The following is a 27,116-nucleotide window of genomic DNA, read 5'->3' as shown; positions in this document are numbered from 1 at the left end:
CAGTAAAAATATTTACAGAGAAGATGTAACTGATATATATCACAGCAAAGAGAACGGAGAAGTTAAAAGGTTAAGTTACTTGCCATTAAGCCTTGGATGGAAGCAGATCACGTTTCAGAGCGAAAGGCACAGGTCTCCCCAGGTGGTATATTGATGTTAAGAATGGGAGACGTCTTTAACTTAAACTTCTCTTAGGCTTGACAGCCTGCTTTAAAGTTATCCAGCAGGGGGTGGTTCTGAAGTAAGAGACCAATCCCCTGTTTAGGGAGGGATCGTCGGGCGGAACCCTAAACTGGAGCCCACATCTTCATAATTCATGTTCTGGTTCATAACTTCCCATCTGCACAAGCGACTGTCCACCCGCGGGTATATTATTATGCAGACAAGCCTGGGGATTATTTAGATATGAATTATGAAATTTGCTGCACGGTTCAGGAGTTCTATGTTTCGGCTTCCCTGATGGTCTGAGATAAGCGAGTGACCCATCAAACTGTTCGCCTGCTCATTGGCCATCTGACGGGGTGTCCGGTTTTTATGTAAGTCTTCCATATTCCAAGATATGAGATGGGAAAAATTGATTTGAGAAGTGTTCATCTAATTCTGTCACCTACGCTGAGCTAGGTTTATTAGCTCAGAGTCCCTTTCAACTCCTGGGAAGGCTCTGTTATCTTGTCACGAGGTGTGAAATTACACAGGTACTTTGGCCAGTTAGACTGCAGCTCTCTTGGGAAATTTGGTCCTATCTTTTCCTAGGTGAGAAAGGATACAGCTTTCCCAGACAGCTCGGCACCTATCTAGAAATGCCTTGCCCGGCCAGTGACCCTTAAACAGTACACATACACACACACACTGGCCAGATGTCTCTTCTCAGTGAGAGGGAGGGGTGGGGGAAGGATAAGGGAGAAATATATGTGTCAGAACAGTTAACCCCTTTGCCAAAATGGAGGTTGAAACCAAAATGGTTGAACTGCGTCCATCTCTGGGTATATGCTGTTACAGCAGGCACCTCCAGAGGTGAGAAAGTAGGGTAGCCATACACATAGTTGTAAATTAATAAGATGTTTCTTACACACATCATAGGCATACTTCGAATTACACCCCAAAACACATTCTGCTACTCCTTCTGCGTATGGCGATACCACATATGTGAGACTTTCACAGCCTAGCCACACAAAGAGGCCCAAAATCCCAAGAGCAGCTTGAGCCTTTCTAAGGGCATAAATTATGTATCTAATTTCCTGACTACCGTGCCATCACTACAATATCCTATGTTTGGAGGCCCTGGAGCATCAGGACAATGGAAACGCACATAAAATGACCAAATGTTTCAGGCAAACATCACAAGGTATTTTTTAAGAAGCATAGTGAGTCTTGAAGACTTCATTTTTTGACAAAAATTTTGGAAAATGTGTACTGAAAATTTTATATTAAACAAAATTGTCAATTTAGAGGATATTTCTCACACACAGCATGGACATATTCCAAAACACATTCTACTGTTCCTTCTGAATATGGCAGTACCACATGTGTGAGCCTTTTTCAACGTTTGGACTGATTATTTACTGGACATTTTATCTAGGTATCATACAAGTCAACCAATTGTATCAAAACTAATATACTGAAATGGTTGCCTCTATACAAATGGTCACAGAATATAGTTTAGTGTAGTTCCAGTAATAGCAGTCCCTGTTCCTGTAAGCCAAGCAAACCTAGCCTACTGGAATGTGGCTGCCCCCAGGAATGCCTTGTTCACTGGCAAGGAAGTACAGGAAGCTAAATAAAGGAAGAACAAGAGCTCCTGTGGTTCTAGGAGTGCAGTTGTCTGCATGGAATGGCTTGGGCTGGTGTCTCGCAGGAACTAGTCAGAGGGATGTGCAGATGGGTAAGTTCAAGTGCAGGCAGACATATTCAGTAAACAGGCAAAGGATAGGTCCAGGCAACAGGCAGAAATATGGTCAATAGATAGGCCAGGCTCAGTACATGTTGTGGCGCCAATGCTTTGCATTTGTGGCAGGAATTATACCCCCTGTACTGTCCCATTCAAGTAAATGGGATTGCTTGTGTGGGGTGCAAGGGGTTTAGGCAGGTGGTGATGAAGCAGTACAATGCCTTCTCTTTGCCTTTCAAATGTTCTCTGAAGAGCAATCTTATTTTGGATGGCTCTTCAGAGAGCATCGCATGTGTGAACAAGTCAGGTAGACACAGGTCACAGGCGGCGCACAAGTGCACATGTGCTCGGCAACGTATATTTACCTTGAGCTTGGGGAAGCTCCCCCGCCCACAGTAAAAGTACTGTAGGTGGGTGGCAAATGGTTAAAGTGGTTGTAAACCTCTGACATAAATATAAACAAATCATATCTCTCTGTTGTGTGTGCTTGTCTCAAGTAAGAGCACTGTCATTTTTATCTACTCCCTCATTCCTCTGCTATTAGTATGAATCACTTCTGGCAAGTGTTCCTGACACCGTAAGAAAAATTGACGGGGAGAGAGGTCTAGCAGGGTGACAGCCTCAGCTCTGTTCCTGTGAGCTGTGCAGAGGTGTCTCTTCCCTGCAATCAACTCTTACACTCTGCAGAGCTCAGTGAGGAGAGCTCTAACTTCAGATCTTTGCCCCCTTTTTTCTTAACTTTCAGACAAGCTTTATAAATTGAGCTCTTTGATTGGATGTAGAGAAGAGAAGACTGCAGATGGATAGGTACAATTTATATAGGGGGATTAGTTTCATCTTTGCGTATCACTTGAGGCTAATCACTTCACTGAGTATATGTAAGTACAATACTGGATCCCTCTCCATATTTGAGGTTGAAAATTCCTCCTAATCAGATTTAAAAAATTTGTTTGTGACCCAGCCTCCTCAAAAAATAATTTTCATACTTTACCTACAGTTGATTACATTCACCTCACACATCCATAAGTAATATCACCAAAGAAGACTCCTACACAGTTGTCTTAGGGTGCACTCACAATGGCAGTTTTAACTATGCCTTGTCACTGTTCACCATCTTGATCTGGTTTGCTTGTGTAGTGTGAGTGCTCCAAACTGTTCCCAAGAATTGAGAGAACTGTGACGGGGACCACTTGGAAGAAGCATTCTCATGCATGGTTCACTTGTGGTCTGGTGTGGTTTTCTTCAGTGTAAATGCAAACTGTCCCAAAGCACAGAACTCTCAATAGGTCACTGAGCAGAAAAGCAGGGATCACTGTGGTCTGGATGGTAACGGTGATGGTGTACGTGTGCCCTGGAACACTTGCCTGTAGCCCAGTGTGAGTGTAGAACAGCGGAGAAGTTGGGAGGGGGACACCTGAACTTGGGTGCACTTCAGTTCAACCGTGCCCAGTGTGAATGTGACCTTAGTTGCTCCCCTTACCCCATCTCTATCCTGTGCTTTGAGTATTAACATTTTTCTCACATCCAGCAATCGGATATAGAGCTGCCTAGGAAGTTGAATGTTGGCAGTACAAGAAGCAGGAGGAGGTTACATAGGATGGACTTCAGATTGTACATCCCCAAGTGTGGTGATCTTTCTGAATAAAGCATAGCTGGAAGTGTTTGTTGGGTCACATAGCTCACAGATTGCTTTAACCTGTAATTACTTTTTAAGCCAAAATGGGATATGACAGATACTTTTTATTAATTATAATGCATAATCACAATTAAAGCAGAAATTCAGTCAAACACTAACTATACTTAAATCAGTGGTAAGTGTTGACTTTTCATGTCACAAGAAGGCTTTTGAACTTACTGACAAAATATTTTCCATGGATATTTAATACATTCTGGTATATGGAGCTGGAATTACTACGATAGCTTAGAATAGTGTTGTAAAATGTTGAGGCGACATAACTGTGGGCGAGTAATTTATTGTAAATTAAAGATAAGGGTACCTTGCAGTTTTTTTATGATGAGATGACTGATGCTGCTGCCACACTCAAATCGGTCATCATCGATCTGATAATTAAAATTCCACTTTCCTCTGTCACATGACAGCGTTTTATCAGCTTTGTTTATTGGTCTAATTTCACCCTTTATAAACAAGAAGCAGTTTCACACACACCACAAATCTCAAATGCATAGTGACGCACCAATTCCCTCTTTCCTCATTATTAATCACGGAGCCATTCATGGTTTCATTGTCATCAGTAATGTTGGCAAATGAGTACACCTAGTGTTCCAATTTGTAATAACACAATGCTTGCACACAGAAATCTCTTCTAACAGATTAGATCTAAGAGTACAGAGTAGGAAGGTAAATCAGTTTTATTTCCAAGGAATTAGGAAAAACTAGCACCTCTACTGGAAGTCTATGTCTGACCCTTGAATAGTATTTGTACAAAAAAAAAAATATTTTAAATGATGTGATATGTTTGTTGTGAAGTCAATGCTGCTACTAAATATGCTGATTACACTGCTAAACTAGTTCCCTCTGGAGAAATTTTTCAAAAATTTTTGCGTACAATTCTTAAATGTTTTTTTTCCAGGGGAAAATACGCTATGAATTTTATTGCACACAAATGCAATTTAGTCACCAATTTTTTTGTACAAAATTAGAGAAGGTAGTGTAGAGTATAAAGATGCCCAATACTGTATGTCAAACCAGATGTAGTGAAAAATTATGGTAGCCAAAATTATCAATAGGCAAAACTTTAAATGTCTTTACAGCTTATTAGTTTAGAGTAAACCGTAAATGAGCAATCAAGACATATAACATGTGGCACAATTTCCATTTACATACAAGTTCACATGCTGTGTGTGCATTTGCGGGTGTGTGCAGGTTGATGGAGTTGCTTTTTATTTGATTTTATTATTTTTTTTTATAACTTTTTTTCCATTATCACAAAGGGGGCAGGCAAACCCCTTACCCTCCATGTAATCGCATTGGAAGATTCAGAGGTCCTCTTTTTATGAAGGACCCTTCAGGGATCTATTATACAGGGGAAGGGGAGCAGATTGGTGAAGGATCACTTTTGCATTACAGCTGGGAGCCATGAGCTTTGTTAAAAACCCTTCACACTCTGGATGTATTACATCCAATGAGGCATAGTTATTAATGTGATGCTGAACCTTCAGTATGTTACATGAGCGAGTGATCCTTTTAGTTCCCTTGTTTGTTTTAGGGTTATATGTAGTGGATAGAGTTTGTGTTAGATCTGTAGCAAGATTACAATGTGTAAGTAAAGCTAACACTTTTTTGTTTTAGAGTTGGGAAGGGTTAAACCCCATTGGGTTATTTTGGCTGCCTCTGTCCTTATAGGAAGTTTTCCCCTCACTGCCCTGGAAACGGGACAGGAAATCGGAGGTCATCTTCCCAAAGTGAATAGAATTATCTTAGAGAATTTCCACTAATACATGTGCCCATTTCGGAGGATTTTCCCTCTTCACTTGCTTTGGTGACTTTGCCCTCCATTTCTGTCTCTGGGACAATTGCCAGAGGACAAATAGGTGCATCTGCATCTTCTGAACAGGGATACAGACAAAATTAGGATCTATTGTTTACCTAGTCTAGCTTAACCCCTTCCCACCAACCGTTTGCATATATGCGACCTCACGAAAGTGGGTCTTTTTTCCGTGGGGCCACATATCTGTATCTCCCTTTGTTCTGGGAGTGTACCACATAGCGCTCTCCCAGCACAGAGACTGGGCTGTCATTTAGAGTCCCAAGTCTTGTACTAACCATCATGACCCAGGACTCCCAGTTCCGGGTCACCTGATTGCTGTGATAGCCTCTGATTGGCCTCTGATCGGTCACTGTGAGGCCTCCCCGTGTTTACTTCCTCTTCTGATTGGAGAGAGAGAGATTTTGCATCTTCCTCTCCTTGCAGGGGATGAAGCTGCAGTGCAAATAAAGTGTAAAAAAATAAAAATAAAAAAAATAACAAGATCAAGGTTTGCCAGAATAAGTGTTCGGGTCAAGGCCAGGGTCAAAGCTCAAGGTTAGCATATTTTGAGTAGAAATAAAATAAAAAAATTGAAATTAGTGTCAGTGTACTTTAGGCAGAAAAAAATGTGTGCACCATTGTTTCTGGGCTGTAATACGGGTACTGACGACAACAAACATACACATATGCTTTTATATGTATTGCTGCAATCATCAAGAGCAGGAGAATCCGTTACTATTTACCACCAAAAGAAAGCCTAATTTGTGCTGAAAGAAAAACAAGGTATAATCCACCTGGATACTCACAGTAGTTGTGAGGATATGTACAGTTTTACTAACACATGTCAAAGTTGCAAAATTGTGCTTACGCAATAACATTTGTTTTACCCTTAGGCAGGAAGGGGTTAAACTAAAATAATCTTGTCATAAGGTGCACATCACTGCAGAAAAATGAATAGAATTTAGGTTCCCCACAGGAATTTGTTGATTCAACCTGGTACTGACCAGCTGAAGTACTGCATGTCACTGAACACTGATTTTAGAGGTCAGACATTTATTTTTACCACAAATAGGACAGTTTGTGCCACAAATCATTACTAGTTGGGGGTTTGGCCAAATTCGTCTAGGGAGACAAGGTCATATCTAGTTGTGCTCCTGTCTTCCTTCTCTAGACCTGGACATATAATCAAGAAAGTGCCCATGTTCTAATGCTATAAGGAGGCATTATTACTTTAAATATTAATTGTAGGAAGACCTTTGTTTAGGCTAGGCTTGCACTTCTGTGACCTGCATGCCGTGTGTAGGCAGCCAATTATTTCAGTGGGCTGCACTACCTGCACACATGCACAAACTCAGCGAAAGAATTCCCTTCCAATTTTTTTTTACATGTCCCACAACGAGCTGCATGGTGCCACAGCACCATGCGTTTTGGCGCTCACAAATGTGCCATGCTTCCCAATGCATGGGATTGCTATCGGGAATTAACAGCACCGCCTGCGTGTCTGCTGAAGTGCAGTGCATTTCATCTGCAAGTCAGGAACATGCGTGCTTTTGTGAGCAATCCCAACCCTCAAGTGTTAACCAAGGCCTAATCCAGTTAAATATTTATTAAATATAGCTAATGTATTTTTAATTAGTACTTTCATCTGTCTTTTTCTGGCGTCCTGTAATACCCTGTACATACTGTGATTATTTCGATTGGGAGAGGAAAGGGGCTGCTTTGCAAACTAGTCAGCGTTCTGAATCTGACAAATGGAGCTTCCTAAATCCAGGAGAGCACCCAGAGCAGATTTCATATGTAAGCTGCTGTTCTTTTTCCTATCTAGCTATAGATTTGACCAAGCTGTATTGCTGTGCAGTAGAGCATGTGAACAGTCAGGACCTTCATATAGTGTTTGGTAGGGGTGTTTGAATCAGTAAAAAAATTGCAGATTTTTTTTGGGCAGGAAAGAATATTCACATGTACTGTACATGTTTACTTTTTTATCTAAAATTGCACTTTAAAATGCATTTTCTTTACTATGCGTTGAGGTACACATAAGGTCTTTCACATTTGGGTTATGCTGTCACCTATAAAAGGAATGGACGCTAGTAAATAAATTCACTCTCTGAGAAGGCAGCCCGGGCCGTGCATTGGGAACTACCAGATTTACATTGGTAGCTTGGTATTTAAATTCCCTGTATCCTGCCAGCTTCCACAGCGCAAGGGGTCAATGCTGTGTAAATGAGCAAATGGGGGGGGGGGGTGGGTGGGGGGTGCTCTCTCCCCAGTGCTGCTCCTGCTTGCAAAGAGCCACGTGGAATTTTAGGTTTTGATCTGTTCCTCCGGTCTGCCTACAGTAACTTTGGTCACCTCCTGCCATCCAGCCCTCAGCTTCTATAAGCTGTTTGTGGTTTTTGAGTACCTGAGGCCTTGTCTCATACCCTGAGCCTTAAGTTGCCTTACTGTTACGTGGCCACGACATGCTTGATTCTAGACACTGGAGGAACAGTCTACCTGCAACTCCAAGCTCACACTCTGCTAATGGTTCTGGGGCTGCTTATAGCATTCTTACAGATGGTGTGGATGTCTGCAGCCTAGAACCATGATGCTGAAGTCTAGGTGTGGTGTGGCCGATCTCTCTGCCCATTCATCTGAGGTTTTCACAAGTCATTCAAGACTTTATGGCCCCAATCACCCAATTACTTTTGACTCGCAGAAGATGCAAGCATGTTTCCATAACTTGCCTTGCAGATTCTGTGTTGGTTTTGCCATCTTCTGCTATTACACCCAAATAAGAGACATTTTCAGCTCTTTTCAGTGTGGTAGGTTCAGCCTTTTGCTTCTACCAATGCTGTTACCAGTCTTCGCTCTTTTTGAGCCATTAAGGCTGCAATGACCTTTACATTCCAACCGTTGTTCAATCTATCTTTGGAGATTGGAGACATCCTGACAAACTGTTTGCTCTTCGAAATGTTTTTGAGCTTTGTTTACACTTGGAGAGGATTCTGTACAAAAATAGACTATCACTGCTGTGTCCCATCTTAATAGAGCAGCTACCATTTTGGAACAGAATGCAGATGTCTTTAAGGACCCTGCTGATAAGCTGTTTGAAGCCATTTCTACAACTTTTTCTAAAAGGGATCTTCCCACTACTGTGATTGATCCCTTGCTTCTAGAATGTGTGGAGCAAATGGCAGTAGTGTTAAACTTTAGTTGTGACATTTTGCTGGAATGATCCCGGCTTTTATCCCACATAGGTATCCATGTCAGTACACATGCATAGGGCGCTTTAGATAAAATGTTGGACTGCAGAACTCACCACTCTTGATACCATTATCAAGGATGATAAAGGTGGCAAGAGAACGCACCTATATCAGCAGATGAAGCCTATTAAACAGACTATGAAGTCTTTTCCCTTCTTGTCTATTAAACATACATTTTTGTTTCTCTACATCCCTTTCCCTCCTTGTTGTGGCCTCCTATCTTGGCTTCCAATCCACCTGCAGGATTTGGAGGCTTAAAGTCTGACAAAACCTTAGACAATTCTTCCACATGAAGATGAACCCCCATTTTTCAGGATTGGAGGTTTCTTGTAAGTATTGGACATGGTGCAATAGGGGGCATCCCAAGGCTACAAACTGGAGATTTGCTCTGTACCCCCTCTTTGGTTTTTCAGTGCCAGCCTTCCTTTGTCTCCACACAGATTAACAAATCTCCATTGAGCCGTCTGGACTAAGGTGTCATTTCCTCTGTTCATGTACTATAATAGTTTCAAGGATTCTACTCTAACATGTTGACCATTCTTAAACTCAAATGGGGTATAAAGTCCATCTTGAACCTAAAAGCTCTGAGGTCTATATTTAAGTTCACAAATTACCCATGAAATCCACCAGTTCTGTCATCACTTCTCTTCACCAGGGAAACTTCCTGGCTTCTGTGAACATCAGGGAGTTATACCTGCATGTCCTTACAGTATCTTCTTAGTGTATCAACGTTTCCTACTTTTTGCTGTGGGGCCCCTGCACTTACAAGTTTGTGGACCTGCTCTTTGACCTTTCATCTGTACCTTGGGATTTCGCCAAGGTGCTAGCCCTGGTACTAGCCCTGCTATGCTCTCGGGACATCCCCATCATGGGATGGGCTCTTGCAGAAAATGTCAGATGTTTTGGATGGATCCTGAACCTTCAGAAATCAGCATTTTGGAATAGGCTGATCATTTAAAATATCTAAAACTAATTCTGGACACCGGTTAGGCTGTTTTTTTTTTTTTCCCACGAGGCAGGCTTCAAACTCTATCATCTCAGATTCGACCTCTCCAGTCCAGGCGTTATCCAACTTTCTGCGTTTGCATGAGCGTTTTGAGCTTGATGTTAGCCTTCTTTTGAGGCTGTTCCATTTGCCCAGTATCTACAACATAACAAGTCAATCAGTTCATGAATAGACCAAAATGTTTGGCACAGAGGACCAATTTGTTTCTGGTTTGGTAGATCAGAAATCCGGCTCTGTAATCTGAAGGCATTTATTCTGTCTTTTTGCAAGATCCTTGCAATGGATGCCAGTCTGTTGGGCTAGGGAGGAGTATTGGGCACCTTGACACTGCAGGGGACTTGGTCATTGATGGAATTTCTTCTCCAGCTCAATATTCTGGACCATTCTGTTGGAATGTCATACGATTCAGGTTCAGCATGACAATGCCACAGCAGTGATGGACATCAACTATCAGTTGAACCAAAAGTCCTAGCTGTGGCAAGAAAGGTAGATCCCATCCTGTTCTGGCCAAAACTTAATTTACAGCCTTTTCTGCTGAATACTGTACATTCCAAATGAGGACAATTGTCAAGCAAACTTAGCTGGCAATGTGTGGACTTGGAAGAGTGGTGTCTACACCCAGAGGTGTTTCAAGGCTTGTGTTGCAGATGTGGGCACTATACTGTATGTCCAGCTGCTGGCTGCCAGGATCAACATCAAACTGGACAGGTATGTGTCCAGCTACATGAATCCTGTAGCAGCAGTGGAATCTCTGGTGGCTCCTTGTAATCAGTACTCCCTGGTCTATTCTAAATAAAATTGCAGCGCTGCAATTTTTTTTAGAGTTCACGTGAAGGGTGGTGTTTATTTACCTGTAATTGCAAGCTGCTTATTTTTACTCTAGTAGGGAGCGGTAACTTTATATATTTTGGTTTTTGTACACTCTGGTCTATGCATTTTCTTTCCTGATACTACTTCCTTGTCTGTTTCGCAGAATTGAAATGGAGAAGTATCCTAGTTATCCTCATTGCTGCGAACTGACTCGCAGCAACTATCAGATGCTGTATGCGAACCTGGTAAAACTCCTGGTGTACACGATGTGGCCTCTACCAGACTGTTCAGCTCTTGTTTCTCAAGGATTGATTTACCATTTGATGCCAGTCACTCAGTACTCCCTTTGATAACGAGCGTGTCTGCTCGAAACATGTTAGGCTACTCACCCAGCTGACGCCATTAACCACCAGGGAGGTTGCAAGCTAACCTGGTTGATGCAGGCCCTAATGTGAGTGTTTTACCTTACTTTGGAATTTTACAATAAAGACATACTTCACTATCAATACAATTTTGCCTTGTGGCTCGTTATTCTGCGAGTCATGAAAGGTGGACCATCGTAGGAGAAGTACTTACCAGGAGGCTGGACGTCGGTGGACCTACCGGTGAGCTGGATGGGACCCCAGAGTGAGTGCTGACATCCCCTGAGTGTCTACCAGAGTGACCGGATGCTGCCCACAGTGGGAACCAGGCTCTTTTTCCGTTGATGGTACACCTGATGACATACATACAACGCTCAGTTTGTATGTTCTTGTGGTAAGCGCATACATTTATTGGAATCTCCAGGATTTTTACGTTGATTTTACGCTGAAGTAAACATTTGATTTTTATATTCTACAAACCTACATGGTTATATCCACCTTACTTGGAACTTGGATAGGTTTTCTATTAATATTATTGTGTTTCAACAGTGATATCTCTATCAGAGTTTCTCAAAGACATTTATTTAGCACTGCATACCTTGTTATTTGTTTAGTCACTCATTATAGATGAGTGATATATGATATATTTTTGATTTGGTGTATCATATGATGTCAAAATCTGAATTAAGTCAACTTTCCCACAAGGTCTGTTATCGGACACAGAAATCATATGTAACTTGGTGTGAGTCTCTGGTCTTCTTTGTGAGACAAATACTCTTCTTTCTACAGCTTAGTCTGGACCAGCAATGGCTCCCAGCACTATAAAAGTTCAGATTGTTGCCCATTGTGTTGTTTCAGAGACTGTTGGCATCTCACTCATTGATCCCATGTAGCCCCATCTGTGACTTCAGGGATCTGAATAGGGATCTCTCTTCCATTAACCTCTTCACGCTGGCCACACGCAAATGTGCAGCCTCCCGGCGTCTGGGCCTTGACGCAGAGTGGCCGCACATTTGCGTGCAATGAATAAAAACATATGTGCTGAGAGCGTGCGCCCTGTGCGCTTCCAGCACACATGTCCGGTACTCACGGAAAGGTCTTGATCTCCTCTTTCGATGGCGAATCGTGGCGGTCACATGACTTTAAAACCCGACCCCGCCTCTCAGCCTCTAAAACCCTTAAAGGGCCGGGAGGCACCAAGGAGTTAAGAAACAGCTGTTTGAACCCATTAGAGACATTCATCTTTCTACCTCCACCCACAAGGTAGTATTTCATTGCAGCCATTCCCTTCTCAAGGTTAACTTTTTAAATGGTGGCCTTATGCTGCAAGGATCCTTTTCTGGTTTTGTATAGATATAAGGTGGTTTTGAGGTCCAGGACTTTCTTCTTGCCTAAGGTAATTTTTGCTTTTCACCTTAACCGGGTTATTGTTGTTCTGCCTCTCTGCTCGGTTTCAGTTCACCAAATGGTAATTTTTCTCAGTTATCTGAATGTGGCTCTGGTTGTGAGAGTCTATTCTGTGAGAATGGTTCCCTTGTTGTCGTCCCCTGTGATCTCCATAAGGTTGTGCCAGATTCTCGTTCCAGCATCTCTAGGTGGCTCAGACAATAATCCAAACACATGATATCACGGTTTGGGTTCCAGACATCTTGGCAAGGCATGCTCTACTAGATATGAGTGCTTCTTTTGGCACCAAGCAATGGTTTCCCGGATTGCAAATTTGCTTTTCTGTCTTCTATTTGCACTATTCTATTCTCTAAGTTCTACTAGGTGGACGTTATTGCCTCATCTGATGCCAGTTTCAGGTGCAAGGTCCTTCAGCTGACTCTTGAGCTACAGATGCGCTTCAATTCTCTGTTGTTTTCTTAGGCCTGTTAGCTTTTGTTTGCTGTGTTGTTGGACTGCTTTTGGATGTCCTCAAGGTAAAAAACCTCCTGTGTCGTTCAGTGAGTGACAAAAAAAAAAATTAGATTTTCATACTCCAAGTCCATTGGGGTTCCACCCCTCTGTGTTGATGATCATGCCTTTGGTACTGCTTTACTTCAAAACTGAGGCATGCTGGTAGTATCCTGGGCTGGCCCTTCAGTTTTTTCCTTTGTCAGTGTAGGTGGCAGTATAACACAAAGATTAAATACTTCCTTTTTTTCCCCCAATGGACTCCAAGAAAGGAGTACAAAAATCCTACTTTATGGAAGGAAAGATTATCTCAACTTGTCTTTTGCCTCTGTTTTATGATTAGTTATGAGTTTATAAAGTTTTATTTTATAGTATTGTCATGTTTGTCTTTGTAATACTCTCTATATCTTGTCATTGGTCATTTAACAGGATGAAGTTCATGAACGTGATCGGTTCAGCGATTTTCTGTTAATCAAGCTGAGGGATGTGATAAAGAAGCATCCAACTCTGAAGCTGATCCTTTCCAGTGCTGCCTTAGATGTCAACTTGTTTCTCAGATATTTTGGAAGCTGTCCTGTTTTATATAGTATGCATTATATTTACCTTTTTTTGTAAAGTGTATGATACTGATAATTCCAGCAATTTACACACTTTTTTTCTATCCTGAAGACCTTTTTACCTGTGCTTTTATTTAATTAGGTTTACTATTTTTGTTAGCCAACTGTCCACAGTCTCAGCTATACAGTACATTTTAAAGTGGAACTTGACTCAAAAAGGGGAAGTTCTGCTGTTATGCCTTCTCCATTCCTGCCCCCCGTCATATTTGGCATATATTTTTTTTGGGGGGGTTGGAACCTGGATTTAATAGGTACCTGCTCCCTCTTCTGCTCAGATCGCCTGGGTTCTTGCTGCAATGCAGTGCTGTGTCAGCAATGTTTTCCTCACTTATTTTCATGGTGACAATGAGTTTACCAGTCAGGAAGTCTTGGAAGTCAGGAAGAAGGAAAATCTGCAACAGAGGCACAGACGGAAAAAACAATTCTGACAGGGGTTCTTGCCCTGTCCTATTCTACTAAATGTCAAGCATTTTTATTTCTGTGTTACTTTTGGAGATTTTCCCTTGCTTCCTGGTAAAGATTTTGTCTCTGTATTCGCTAGTAGTAAAAAACAGATAGGGTTTTTAATCCATCTCAACTGTCCAGTTCAGTTTAAAAAAAAAAAAAAAAAAAAAATTCCTAACCAACATCAAACTGGAGTTATTTGAAAACATTTTCAAGTATGATATATCTTGAAGCCGACTTTTGGTTATGCTGCATGTGATCGTTGAGCATTTTTCCATCCACTTATACTTATTGCCATAGAGAAGAAGGAAACATTGAAATATACCTGCCACATATGCAGAGTGAAAGCATTAATTTTGTAGTTACATGAGCTAAACAGTTCTTCAAGCTGCAGTGTGATGTGACAGGCAGGGGCGGACTGACCATTCAAGCACTCGGGCCCGGGGTCAGTATGGGGCCCCATGAAATGCCCCAGGTACCTTTTTTATAGGCTTTTTTGGGTGTGCTTTGAGTGTGGGCAAGGACACAGAAGCCCCATGATCCCCTATTACCCGGGGGCCCCATGAGTTGTCAGTCTGCCGCTGGTGACAGGTTCATGCTTAACTGATGCAAAGTGGCTACCGCCTATGTACACAATAACTAGTACCATTAAAAAAAAAAACAAAAAAAAAAGAAAATACATATAGGGTACACTATAGAGCCACATTTAAACATAACATTACTCATTTATAATTGTGTTATTAATCATTTCTGCTGAACTTAGTGAAGTGTGAACTATATTTAAAGTGTTACTAAACCCAGAACAGTAAAATCAGTCTATATACAGTAAAGCATGCTTAATATACTCACTGTGGAACCTAAGGGGTTAATCCTCTGCATTGTGTAAAAAAGGCTGTTTGATCCTGACTTCTCTGATCCTCCCCTTCTTCCAGTGCCCCCTTCTTATCTCCTGATAAGACATATTGTGTGGAGATGCTCAGTTTGGAGTGTATTGCTAGAGTTTTTTTTTTTTTTTTCCCCTTGGGAGAGTGCATGTGATCAGCACAGGGCCTATCAGCACTGTCCAGACATAATTCAGGGGTTCTGCATCCTCCTAGAGCAGAAAGAAACTTACTCCTACAAGCTTTAACCAGTGCTCGGCTGGACACTGCTAGAAGTTACAGGACTGTTCTAACTGCTGATGAGAAGTTATTTAGCAGTTTAATTTTACTAAAATAATTGCACTTCCATGTTCTGTGTACTGTGGGATACCAGATATCGTGGATGCAGGGTCCTGGGTTTAGTAACATTTTAGGGGTAAAATCTGACATGAATATTATTGCTGTATATGTGTATATATATATGTGTGTGTGTGTGTGTGTGTGTGTGTGTGTATACAGTTAGGTCCATATATATTTGGACACAGGCACAATTTTAGTTTTTTTCAAGTATTGACCAAAGCATATTCAAGCTACAGTTATATAATGGATATGGGCTGAAAGTGCACGCTCTCAGGTTTAATTTGAGGGTATCTACATCCAAATTGGAGGAAGGGTTTAGGAATTACAGCTCTTAAGAGTAGCCATCCCCCCCTTTTTCAAGGGACCAAAAGTAATTGGACAGTTGAATCAAAAGCTGTTTCATGGCCAGGTGTATGCTACTCCATTTTTTCTTAAGTAAGCTGGTAAAAGGTCTGGAGTTGATTCTAAATGTGGTATTTGCATTTGGGATCTATTGCTGCGAACCTACATCATGCGTTCAAAGGAGCTGTCCATGTAAGTGAAACAGGCCATTGTAAGGCTTCAAAAATGAACCAAATCCATTAGAGAGATTGCAGCAACATTTAGGAGTGGCCAAATCAACATATTGATACATTCTGAGAAAAGAAGAATGCACTGGTGAGCTCAGCAACATAAAAAGGCATGGACATCCACCTAAAACAGTGGTGGATGATTGCAGGATCCTCTCTATGGTAAAGAAAAACCCATTCACAACATGAACAAGACAAGTGAAGGACAATTTCCAGGTGGTGGGCGTATCATAGTCAAAGTTTAAAATCAAAAGAAGACTTCACGAGAGCAAATAGAGGGTTCATCACAAGGTGCAAACCATTTATAAGCCTGAAGAATAGAAAAGCCAGATTAGACTTTGCCAAAAAAATCTAAAAAAGCCAGACCAGTTCTGGAAAAGCATTCTTTGGACGGATGAAACTAAGATTAATCCACAGATACTAAGGGTGCCGTGATGTGGCTCTGTAGCTTGCGTATGTATTTGCAAATGTGTGCTAACTAAACCCCTGTTTTTAAACGCATGTTCTTAGACAGGTTAATTTAGTTTTTGATAGTTTGCTAACTGGCTGGCAGTTTGAACTGGCTTTCTTATCCCCCTTTTTTGATAAGTTATACTTATCCATGTTCCTTGCTGACAATAGCCATTATTAGACTGGGGTAGGCTGACAAGTTGAGCTGGATAGTCCTATTTTTTACTTTGTGACGCCTCAACAAAATTATTACAAATGAACATTTTATTTATGATTATATTCAATTGTCCAATTACTTTTGGTCCCTTGAAAAAGAGTGGACGATTGCTCTTAAGCGGTGTAATTCCTAAACCCTTCCTCCAATTTGGATGTTCATACCCTCAAATTAAACCTGAGAGTGTGCACTTTCAGCCCATATCCATTATATAACTATAGCTTCAATATGTTTTGGTCAATACCTGGAAAAAAAACTAAAATTGTGCCTGTGTCCAAATACATATGGACCTAACTGTATATGTACCTAACTGTATGTATGTGTATATATATATATATGTGTGTGTGTGTGTATATTTGATTTGTGATTTTTATTTTTTTAGTACCAGGCCGGCCTTTTGAGGTAAAAGAAATGTTTCTAGAAGATATATTGCAAACTACTGGTTACACAAATAAGGACATGCTTAAATACAAGAAAGAAAAACAGTGTGGTAAGTTAAATGGAACACTAAAGTAGTTTATATGTACTGGAAAGCTTTGCATATTTTACGTTACAGCAGAATTTATTGAACTATAAGCCATTTAAACAACAGTGCTTGGCAATCTTTCCTTTTCTAAAGGACTTTCTATAACTACCAATCAGAATTCAGTTCAGTCTGTGAAGAGTTGTGTGACCTGCACTTTGCAAATTGATGGCAATTTAGGGCACCACAGTGGCTAAATGGTTAGCACTTCCGCCTGGCAGCACTAGGGTGGTCGTTTCAAATCCCAATCATGGCACTACCTGCCTGGAGTTTGAATGGTCTCCTTGTTCCTGCTTGGGTTTCTTCCGGGTACTCCGGTTTTCTCCCACACTCCAAAGACATATGCTGGTAGGTTAATTGGTTCATATCTAAATTGGCCCTAGTATGTGTATGTTATGAGTGTGCTTTAGGGATCTTAGATTGTAAGTAAATTATGTGAAATTCTCATGTTCAATGAACACAATGTAAAGAAAAGAAATGATGAAATTGCATACTGTTTGTATACACAGTGGTCAGTCTAGTAGCGCTAAAGCATTAAGAGATAACCATCAAAGCCTTGGGGAGCAAGTTATGTTGACCAAGACTCTCAGACTTTTTTTAGATAGTCTGGGAGTATATCCATTAGTGGATTGAACATGACGTGGTCACCATGGTTGGACAAAGTCTAGCTTTAACTTTTGGAGATTTGTAGGATTCAAGTTTTCCAGGATGTGGTAATTGTCTTATTTGTATTTTACCATTTTACTGCAGTTTTTTTGGCAGTTATTACAGGAGCGTGTAACCATACAGGTTATGGACTAAAAGAATCAAAATGCCCTCTAACCCAATAAGTTCATAGCACTGTAAAGCCTTCTTAAATCAGAAGGTGATTGTGTGTCTCAATCACAAGATGTCCTAAAAATAAAAGGATTTTTTATGTTGTATCTGTGATATGCACATCATTTATTCCAAACACAAACAAAAAATAAAACCAGTGTAAGGCTTTCAACTACGGCACGTCCCCAATTAGCATGATATCCCAGAATATTCCCCACCTTACTCGTTACCTCCCGACTGGATTCCATCAGAACTACCTCTGATGAAGTCCAGTCAGGATATAAAGCATCAGGTGGGGCAGCCTCATTTTTGTTTTCTTTTTTTGCAGTGTGTCCTATTATTTTGCACTACAAATTTTCTTTGCACTTATATGTTGGAGTTGCAATATTTTTATATATACTTGTTATATGATAATTTGCAGTGGAAAAAAAGTACCGTATTTTTCGCCGTATAAGACGCACTTTTTCTTCCCCAAAACTGGGGGGGAAATGTCAGTGCGTCTTAAAAGGCGAATATGGAGCGGCCGGTCCGGTATTTCCACCGCGGCCGTGTCAGAATACCGGGCCGGCCGCTCAGCTCTGCAGTGGGACCTTACCTGTTCCTCTATCCAGCGGCGTGCTGTCTTCCCGGCTTCTGTAGTGTGGGCACTGGGCATGACAGCCGGGTGCCCAGTACGCATGCGCGAGAAGCGGTGCGCTTTGTGAATAGTAAGGCGGTACCTGGGACACATGACAGATCCCAGAAGCTGCCGGACCAATCACAAAGCGCAAGTGCTTCTCGCTCATGCGCACTGGGCACCCGGCTGTCATGCCGAGCGCCATTACAGAAGCCGGGAAGACCGCGCGCGGCTGGATCGAGGAACAGGTAAGATCAAACAAAAACTCTGCGGAAGTAAGAGCGGGTACCTGTCAAATTCAGGTACCCGCTCCCCACTTCCCCAAAGCTCAGCAGTCATCTGTACTGTCCGCAGTCTCTGGTCATCCCTGTGCTGTCCGCAGTCTCTGGTCATCCCTGTGCTGTCCGCAGTCTCTGGTCATCCCTGTGCTGTCCGCAGTCTCTGGTCATCCCTGTGCTGTCCGCAGTCTCTGGTCATCCCTGTGCTGTCCGCAGTCTCTGGTCATCCCTGTGCTGTCCGCAGTCTCTGGTCATCCCTGTGCTGTCCGCAGTCTCTGGTCATCCCTGTGCTGTCCGCAGTCTCTGGTCATCCCTGTGCTGTCCGCAGTCTCTGGTCATCCCTGTGCTGTCCGCAGTCTCTGGTCATCCCTGTGCTGTCCGCAGTCTCTGGTCATCTCCTGTACTGTGTCTGCAGTCCATTAGTTCAGAATTTTTTTTTTCCTGTTTTCTGCCTCTAAAACCTAGGTGCGTCTTATGGTCAGGTGCGTCTTATACGGCGAAAAATACGGTATGTGAACTGCTTGGAATTAACTGGTTTTCTGCATTAGTTTGCCATAAAATGTGAACTGATCCTCATCCAAGTCAACATGCTTAAACTGATAACACACAAACAATTCTAATTTCTTATGTCTTTAAACATTCACTGCATTGGAGAAAAAAGTAAGTAAACCCTTTGCGTTAATAGCGAGTTGATCCTCCTTTGGCAGCAGTGCACTTTCAGTACCTCCTAGATCAGCCTTGCACAAAATTCAGGAGGAATTTTAGACCATTCCTTTTTACAAAACTGCTTCAGATCAGACACATTTGTAGGGTATCTGGTATGAACTGCTCTCTCAAAGTCATTTCACAGCATCTCTGGGGTTAAGGTCTGGGCTCTGACTGGGCCACTTCAAAAGGTGCATTTTCTTTTCCTGTAGCCAGCCTGTGGTGCCACATCACTAAACTTATACTAAGCTTCAGCTGTTAGACAGACACCTTGACATTATCCTGTAGGATATTGTGGTAAACTTTAGTATTAATTTTGCTTTCGATGATGGCAAGTGGTCTATGCACTGAGGCAGCAAAGCAAGCCCAAATCACTATGTTCCCTCTACCGTACGTCACTGTTGGGATGATGTTTTGATGTTAGGAAGCTGTGCCCTTTTTGTGCCATATATAGTGCTGAGTATTCTTCCTAAACATTTAAATTTTTGTTTCATCAGTCCACAAAAAGTGTTGCGGTTTACTTAGGTGATCTTTGGCAAACTTAAATTGTGCATTGATTTTTTTTTTTTTTCCTTTGTGTTGTTCTTTCATTAACACCCTACCTGTTCAAAGACTTGCATATGACAGACTCATGAACTTGGTTTGCTAGTTCCAGTGATGTCTTCAAGCTTTAAGCTGTTACTCATGGACTCTTCTTTACGTCATTCTGTGTTTTGACTTGGGAGTCAACTTAGCTGAGCACCCAGTTCTGGGAAGAGTACCCACAGTACTAAACTGTCTCAATTTATAGACAGTTTGTCTGTTTACTTGTGGATGTCTGAACACTTTGATTGCTTTATATCTCTTTCTAGCCTTATGTAGATTAACTACTCTTGATTGTATGTCTTCAGAGAGCTCCTTTTTTTTTTTTTGAATCGTTGTTTACGTCAGCTGATGCTTCTTATGAACAGCAATTTTAAAATGTTTGAGAGCCTTTTATCCACCAAAGTATCTAATCCACACCTCCAAACTCTCTTCATTACCTGGAATCCAGATGTACAAGTTACTGACTCCAATTAGCTTTCATTTAAGTAATTAGTCTGTGAGTGCACTTACTTTTCTTTTCTGTTGATTGACGTACACAGCTCTTCTCTTCTTGAGCATAGGGTTCTATCGCCACCTACAGGAGTGGGACACTAGACAGCACAGCACCTCCTATGGACAGTCCTAGCTGGTGTAAACCCCCTCTGCTATAGGTTAGCCAGTTATTTCTGCATAGTGTTTAAAGAGGAGCTCCGGGCTCCCCCCAAAAAATTAAGTCAGCAGCTACAAATACTGTAGCTGCTGACTTTTAATATAAGGACACTTAATCTGCCCAGGGGTCCAGCATCGTCCTCACCCAAGCTAGTTCTTCACTAGCCTCTGGGTTCCTGGTGCCAGCATAGCAAGTAAGGGAAACCGGAAGTGAAGCTTTGCTGTTTCACAGCTGGTTTCCTACTGTGCAAGCTTGAGTCGTGCTGCACCTTGTGAATGGTCCTGTAGTCTTCTGGGACCAGTGTACTGCGGGGGGGTGGAGGGAGCCAAACTGAACCGCTGCGAATTGAGCCGGAATTGGGAGTGTGTACCTGTCAAAACCAGGTACCCGCCCCCCAAAATGCCAAATGTGCCAGTGGTATGGGGCAAGGTGCAAACAAGCGGCGCTTACTCTTTCGGGTAGAGCTTTGCTTCAAGGTGTAAGGACCTAGTTCCCTGCTGGGACCAGTGGTTCCATAGCCTTTTTTTTTTCTTTCTAGCAGAGACCTTCAATCAACAACCAGACTGGCCAACCGACTGGACAGTCTGCATCTAGTGGTCACCCCATTCTGGCGAATGAGTGCACGCAGACCTTTAGCTTACACGCTGGATCGGCTGCTATAGCTCTATCATGGACCGGGGCAACCAGGGAGTTAAACATCTCGCAGAGACACATATGACCAGGCACCTGCAGTGCATTTCACAATGTTACTCTGACTGAAAGCCCCCCCACTTCAGTGGGGACGAGGCTCTGTCTAGGGAGCATCACCCAAAAGCTCCACTGATATAAGTAGATGTCCCCTCTCCCTCCCCGGTTGCAGTGTGGGGCATGGGTACTCACTTGGGGGGTTGGCTCTGCGGAGTTCTCCCCTTACAGGTCTGAGCTCCCTGTACCTTAATCCCCCCCACCCCTCCTGCTCCTGACTTGACATCTGGTGTACTGCGATGAAGGGGGTTCTCTTGGGCCACAGCTCTTCCATGTGTCGGGTAGCCCTACCTGTGTCCCCGGACAGGCAGGCAGAGGAGGTCCTCCAGTGTCTTTGTGCCTCCCCTGCATGTGGGCTCCCTCCCTGGGTTGGTGTGTGGATCAGAGTCTGTAGGGGATATGTGGTGCTGGCCTTGACTCTAGCACCTGGGAGATTTTGTTTTACTTTGACTACTTTCTGTTGCAGGTGGGTGTTCAGGATCCCCCTTCCCAGCCTTTGCTGTGTACCTTGCTCCCTTTACGGGTGTCTGCACCATGCTATCAGGCTACAAGTAACTATAGCCTGGGGCTTTGCAGCCTATCTTGGCTGGCTGTTTGCCCCCCCCCCCCCTTTTGACAGTGGGCATCTGCCCTAATCCTAGGTTACTTTCAACTGCTCTCTCTATGATATGCGATCGCCCGTTGCCTTTGTTCTTATAGGTGGAACTGTAGTGCGGGGTTAGGTCTGCGATCACTCTGGCAGACTGTAGTGGCCGCCATTTTTACCAGGGCATTTTCCCTTGACCTAACTCTCTGCCAGGCATGAGCTCAGTGTAGAGGATCAAGGTTCCTGTCACCCTCCTGGTTAGCAGGTGTTAACGGGAAAACAGATTTATTACCCGTCCCCCATATGATAGGTGACTTGGCTGGTCCAACTAGCCAAATTGCTGAGCATGTAAGTCAGAAGACTACGCTCTCCAACCCCTCTTATTTTACAAGTGCTCTTTTTTGTGGCACCCTTGCTTTTTTAGGCAGACGTCAGATTGTGATCTGCAGGAAACAACTTATCACAGATCCTTGGGCAGTTTTGGCCACCAATTATCTATATGCAGCATGTATTGAACGGCAGGTTGACATCTATAGGTTTGAGTCTATTTGCCGGCCCTTGCACTCAAGAGGAGGATCCCTGCCACCGCTACCACGCAGAAATAGGCGCTGGTGGCTGCCCCACTTAAGGCTGTGCTGGAAACAATACTATAAATTTATCTACGAGGACAGTAACTTTCAACATGTCCTTTCATGGTTCTTTAGTACGTTATGACTTTTGAGGAGGCCCTTCTAAAAAAAAAAAAAAAAAATGTACCCTTCATCCTGTGGTGGATTCCCCCCATTCCTAGGTTGAACAAGCAACCATATTACTGGTGGAGGAATCTCCCTTTTTTTAAGGATCTTGTGGACAGTAGGGTGGAATCGGTCTCCCGCAATATGTTGACAATCACCGGCGTAGCACTGTTGCTGTGGGATAAGATGTTATGAGAAGGTTTGACATTGGGAAAAGTGCCACCATTGTATGTAGAACTAGTGGACCTATCCAGGGCCAGAAGTACATATATGACACATCTCTAGATGCAGTCCTGCTTCTGTTCACTTTCTGTTTTGACTGTGGTTCTCAGCGGCTGCTTTTGCTTAAAGCGGTAGTAAATGCCGTGCACCGTTTAGGAGATATTCACTACATATGTGTAGCAGATAGTGGCGTCACCAGTGCATGTGCACTGCTCTCTCAATGGACGGCGTGCCGTCCGAGTTGAGCTGTGGAATCCTGCGCACATGCACGGAAGTGATAAAATTGCAGCTAGGCCATTCAAACAGCTGAAGCCTGCAAACCCAGAAAGAAGACTGGATAAAGATGGAATCCCTGTCAGTGGTGACAGCGCGCCGCTATAGGGATAATTTTTTTTAGGTAAGCCTGTCATTATGTGCTAGTATGTGGCATTTCCCTGCCAGGATGAATGTCTCCTCAATACGATCTTTGATGATATCATCAAGTACCTTTTATGGATGGCAAGAGTACTATTTCCCATGAGCCAAGAAGGGAACAGAACTGTGTTGTAAGCTTAGCCCTGCCTTGTCTGCAAGCAGAGGCCTTTTGCGCTACTCGGACAAGAACTCCAAGCCCTTTGAGGCTCCTGAGGGAATTGCCAAGTACTCCTGACCTCACAAGACCCTGAAGCCCATGGACTTGTAGGCTTGCCCCCACCTGTTTGCAGGGTAGGTGATTATCTTTGCTGGTTTGCGTGAGATAGTAGTTTTTGTATTGTCCACCGGTTTCTGAGCCGGAAACTTCTCTGGGACTCTCTTCCATTGGTTTTTCACTTCCTAGGATGGACAGGTTTTGCCTGATCCTGGACCTAAACTGCTTTCTACGTTTGCAGAGGGTCACAATGGAATCCACCCATTTAGCGGTGGCTTCCCTTCATTAGGAATTCTACCTTTTATAGACATTAAGGAAGGCATCTCTCCTTTGGTGGCTTCGATTGCTCCTTAGAGGCCTGGCAGTCCTTCTATCCCCTTCACTGGACAATAGTCTTGAGGGAGGCCAGTTTGTCCAGCTGTGATGGAGTCCTGGGTTTGAAATTGGCACAGGGTCATTAGTTGGTAGAAGCTTGGCGTCCCATCACTATCCTGAAGCTGTGAGCAGTCGGGCTGTGCCTGGTGTGATGGATGGACCTTATTTGTCGACGTCCGGTTGGGATCCACTCAGACATCACTACCGTAGTTGCCCAAGTCAACCACCAGGATTGCAACAGTGGTGCAGCTGCGTTGCTGGCATCTTTGGTGGATGGAACTGCACATAACGGTGTTTTCTGCTGTGTATATACCAGGCATTTGGAACTGGCAGGCGAATTGCCACTTCAAACGCTGTGGTGTTCCATCAGATTTGCCAGCACCGGAGGACCGGGGACATACTTCTCCTGATGTCTTGCTTCAACAGGAAGAATAGAGATCGGGAAGGGAGGGTGAGACCTCCTGGTGGATGCAACACATGTGCTTGTGGCACCGTGGGAGCAGTAATCACTTTATTTACGCTTTCTTCCTCCCAAGCTACTCTCTCTCCTGATACGCAGGATCGAGGTGAGGGAGATTTCAGTTCTGGTTGCTCCAGTCTATCCTGGTCAATGTGGTGCAGCTGATTGTGGACGCCCCCTGGCAGCTGCTAGTTCCAAAGGACCTTCTGTTCCAAAGGATGTTCTAACACCCCTCTTTGCCGTCTCTAGCTTTGACAGCATTACTTTTGAAATCCAGTTTCTGAGAGATAGGGGGTTGTTGGACTCTGTGTTCCCTACTATGTTGAGGACATGCAAGTCTTTCTCTAGGAAGATTTGTCATTGTATCTGGAAAGCTGATATCGTCTGTTGTGCAGCTTTGGGTGTCCATTCATGCTCCTTCTCGGTGGCTTGGGGTTTTGTTAACACCAAACAGGGTGTTGATCAAAAGCTTGCCTTGAGCACCAATAAGAGCCAGGTTCTGCCATGGTAATATTTCAATGTCCCTTATCCACAAACTCCTTGCTTTGTACCTTCGGCCAAGGGGTTCGCCATGTGGAACCCCTGTGTGTTGTCCATTGCCATCATGGGTCCTGAACTTGTTTCTTTCAGTCCTCTGGCAGCCTTCATTTGAGAACGATTCTTATTATTTACCCACTTGCTTGAACTCAGAGGGAAAAAATCCCATTTTTTTTTTATCTTCAGCCCTCTGAATGTTTAATGGGTGTTTTCATTAAATACACAAAGAATTAGAATTGTTTGTGTTATCAGCTTAAGCACATTGTGTTTTTGTCTATTTTTGTGACTTAAACAAGCCATAGATTATACAAATTTCTTTTTTTCCCACTGAGGTTGAAAGGAAAGAAAATCACTCGATTTTCTGACTTTGTTGATAGGGCAATCCCTCCCACAGAGCTATTGTGCTCCGCTCTCGGGAAGCCTTCCCTGCTGGAAGAATACAGTGTGATGGCTGCTACAGCCGCCGGCAGTGATTGCATGCAAACAATCCCACAAGCTAGTTGTAATCAAGTTGATTGACTTCAGTACAACCAGGCTACCCATAGATGGATTGAATGTTGGCCGGTCCCTGTGTATGTGTGTGTGACTGGCCTTTTCCTGACAATCCTCTCCAGGCTGTGGTCATCCCTGCTGCTTGTGCACCTTTTTCTTCCACACTTTTCCCTTTCACATAACTTTCTATTAATGTGCTTTGATACAGCACTTTGGGAACATCCAACTTCTTTTGCAATTACCTTTTGAGGCTTTCCCTCCTTATGGAGGGTGTCAATGATGGTTTTCTGCACAACTGTCAGGTCAGCAGTCTTTCCCATGATTGTGATTCCTACTGAACCAGACTGAGAGACCATTTAAAGGCTCAGGAACCCTTTGCAGGTGTTATGGCTTAATTAGCTGATTAGAGTGAGACACTTTGAGCCTAGAATATTGCACCTTTTCACAATATTCTAATTTTCTGAGATTGTGGATTTGGGGTTTTCATGAGCTGTAAGCCATAATCATCACAATTTTGACAAATCACGGCTTGAACTATCTTGCTTTGCATGTAATGAGTCTATCTCATATATTAGTTTCACCTTTTAAGTTGCATTACTGAAATAAATGAACTTTTGCACGACATTCTAATTTTTCGAGTTTCACCTGTGTATATATATATAATGAGCAAGTTATTTTTTTTTCCAGGTATTTTCCATAACATATTCAAGTTATAGTTATATGATGGATATGGGTTGAAAGTGCACACTCTCTGGTTTAATTTGAGGGTATGTACATCCAAATTGGAGGAAGGGTTTAGGAATTACACCTCTTAAGAGTAGCCATCCCTCCTTTTTCATGGGACCAAAAGTTATTGGACAATTGAATATATTCATAAATAAAATGTTCCTTTGTAATATTTTGTTGAGAATCCTTTACTGGCAATGACTTCCTGAAGTCTGAAACCCCGAGACATTACGAAAGACTGGGTTTCCTCCTTTCTGATGCTTTGCCAGGCTCTAACTGCAGCTGTCTTCAGTTGTTATTTGTTTGTGGGTCTTTCTGCCTTTAGTTTAGCAAGTGAAATGCATACTCAATGGGGTTCAGATCAGGTGATTGACTTGGCCATTGCTGAATATTCCACTTCTTTTCCCTCAAAAGCTCCTGGGTTGCTTTTGCAGTGCGTTTTGGATCATTGTCTGTGTACTGTGAAGTGCCGTCCAATCAACTTTGCATTTGTCTGAATCTGGGCTAACAGTATATCTCTAAACACTGCAGAATTCATCTGGCTGATTCTGTCTTTTGTCACATCATCAATAAACACCAATGACTCTGCCACTGGAAGCCATGCATGCCCATGCCATCACACTGCCTTGTGTGCTGGGATCATGAGCTGTTCCAAGTCTTCTCCACACTTTTTTTCTTCCCATCATTTTGGTACAGATTAATCTTCGTTTTATCCGTCCAAAGAATGCTTTTCCAGAACTGGTCTGGCTTTTTTAGGTTTTTTTTTGGCAAAGTCTAATCTGGCTTTTCTATTCTTCAGGCTTATGAATGGTTTGCACCGTTTGTTGAACCCTCTGTATTTTGCTCTCTTGAAGTCTTCTCTTGATTGTAGACTTTGACAATGATACACCCATCTCCTGGAAAGTGTCCTCCATTTGTCTGGTTGTTGTGAATGGGTTTTTCTTTACCATAGAGAGGATCCTGCGATCATCCACCACTGTTGTCTTCTGTGGATGTCCATGCCTTTTTAAGTTTATGAGCTCACCAGTGCGTTCTTTCCTCAGAATGTACCAAACTGTTGATCTGGCCACTCTGAATATTGCTTCTATCTCTCTGATGGATTTGTTTTGCTTTTGAAGCCTTACAACGGCATGTTTCACTTGCATGAACAGCTCCTTTGAATGCATGATGTAGGTTAACAGCAATTGATTCCAAATGCAAATTACACTTAATATCATCTCCAGACCTTTTA

At 42.8% G+C, this 27,116-nt stretch overlaps 1 protein-coding gene across 1 annotated transcript in view; it reads left to right on the top strand.

Annotated features, from left to right (window-relative positions):
- The window catches only part of YTHDC2 (YTH N6-methyladenosine RNA binding protein C2), a 173,449-nt gene that overhangs the window by 49,808 nt on the left and 96,525 nt on the right, over nucleotides 1–27,116 (top strand). The window contains exons 8-9 of the mRNA XM_089684728.1: nucleotides 13,125–13,281; nucleotides 16,592–16,699. Coding sequence (XP_089540854.1) covers nucleotides 13,125–13,281; nucleotides 16,592–16,699 — 265 coding nt within the window. The remainder of the gene's footprint in view (nucleotides 1–13,124; nucleotides 13,282–16,591; nucleotides 16,700–27,116) is intronic.

This window comes from Staurois parvus, unplaced genomic scaffold (assembly GCF_062004578.1).
Source record: "Staurois parvus isolate SC_StPar_1 unplaced genomic scaffold, SC_StPar_1.0 ptg000354l, whole genome shotgun sequence".
Taxonomy (NCBI): Eukaryota; Metazoa; Chordata; class Amphibia; order Anura; family Ranidae; genus Staurois; species Staurois parvus.
This window is presented reverse-complemented; position numbering and strand designations above follow the sequence as displayed.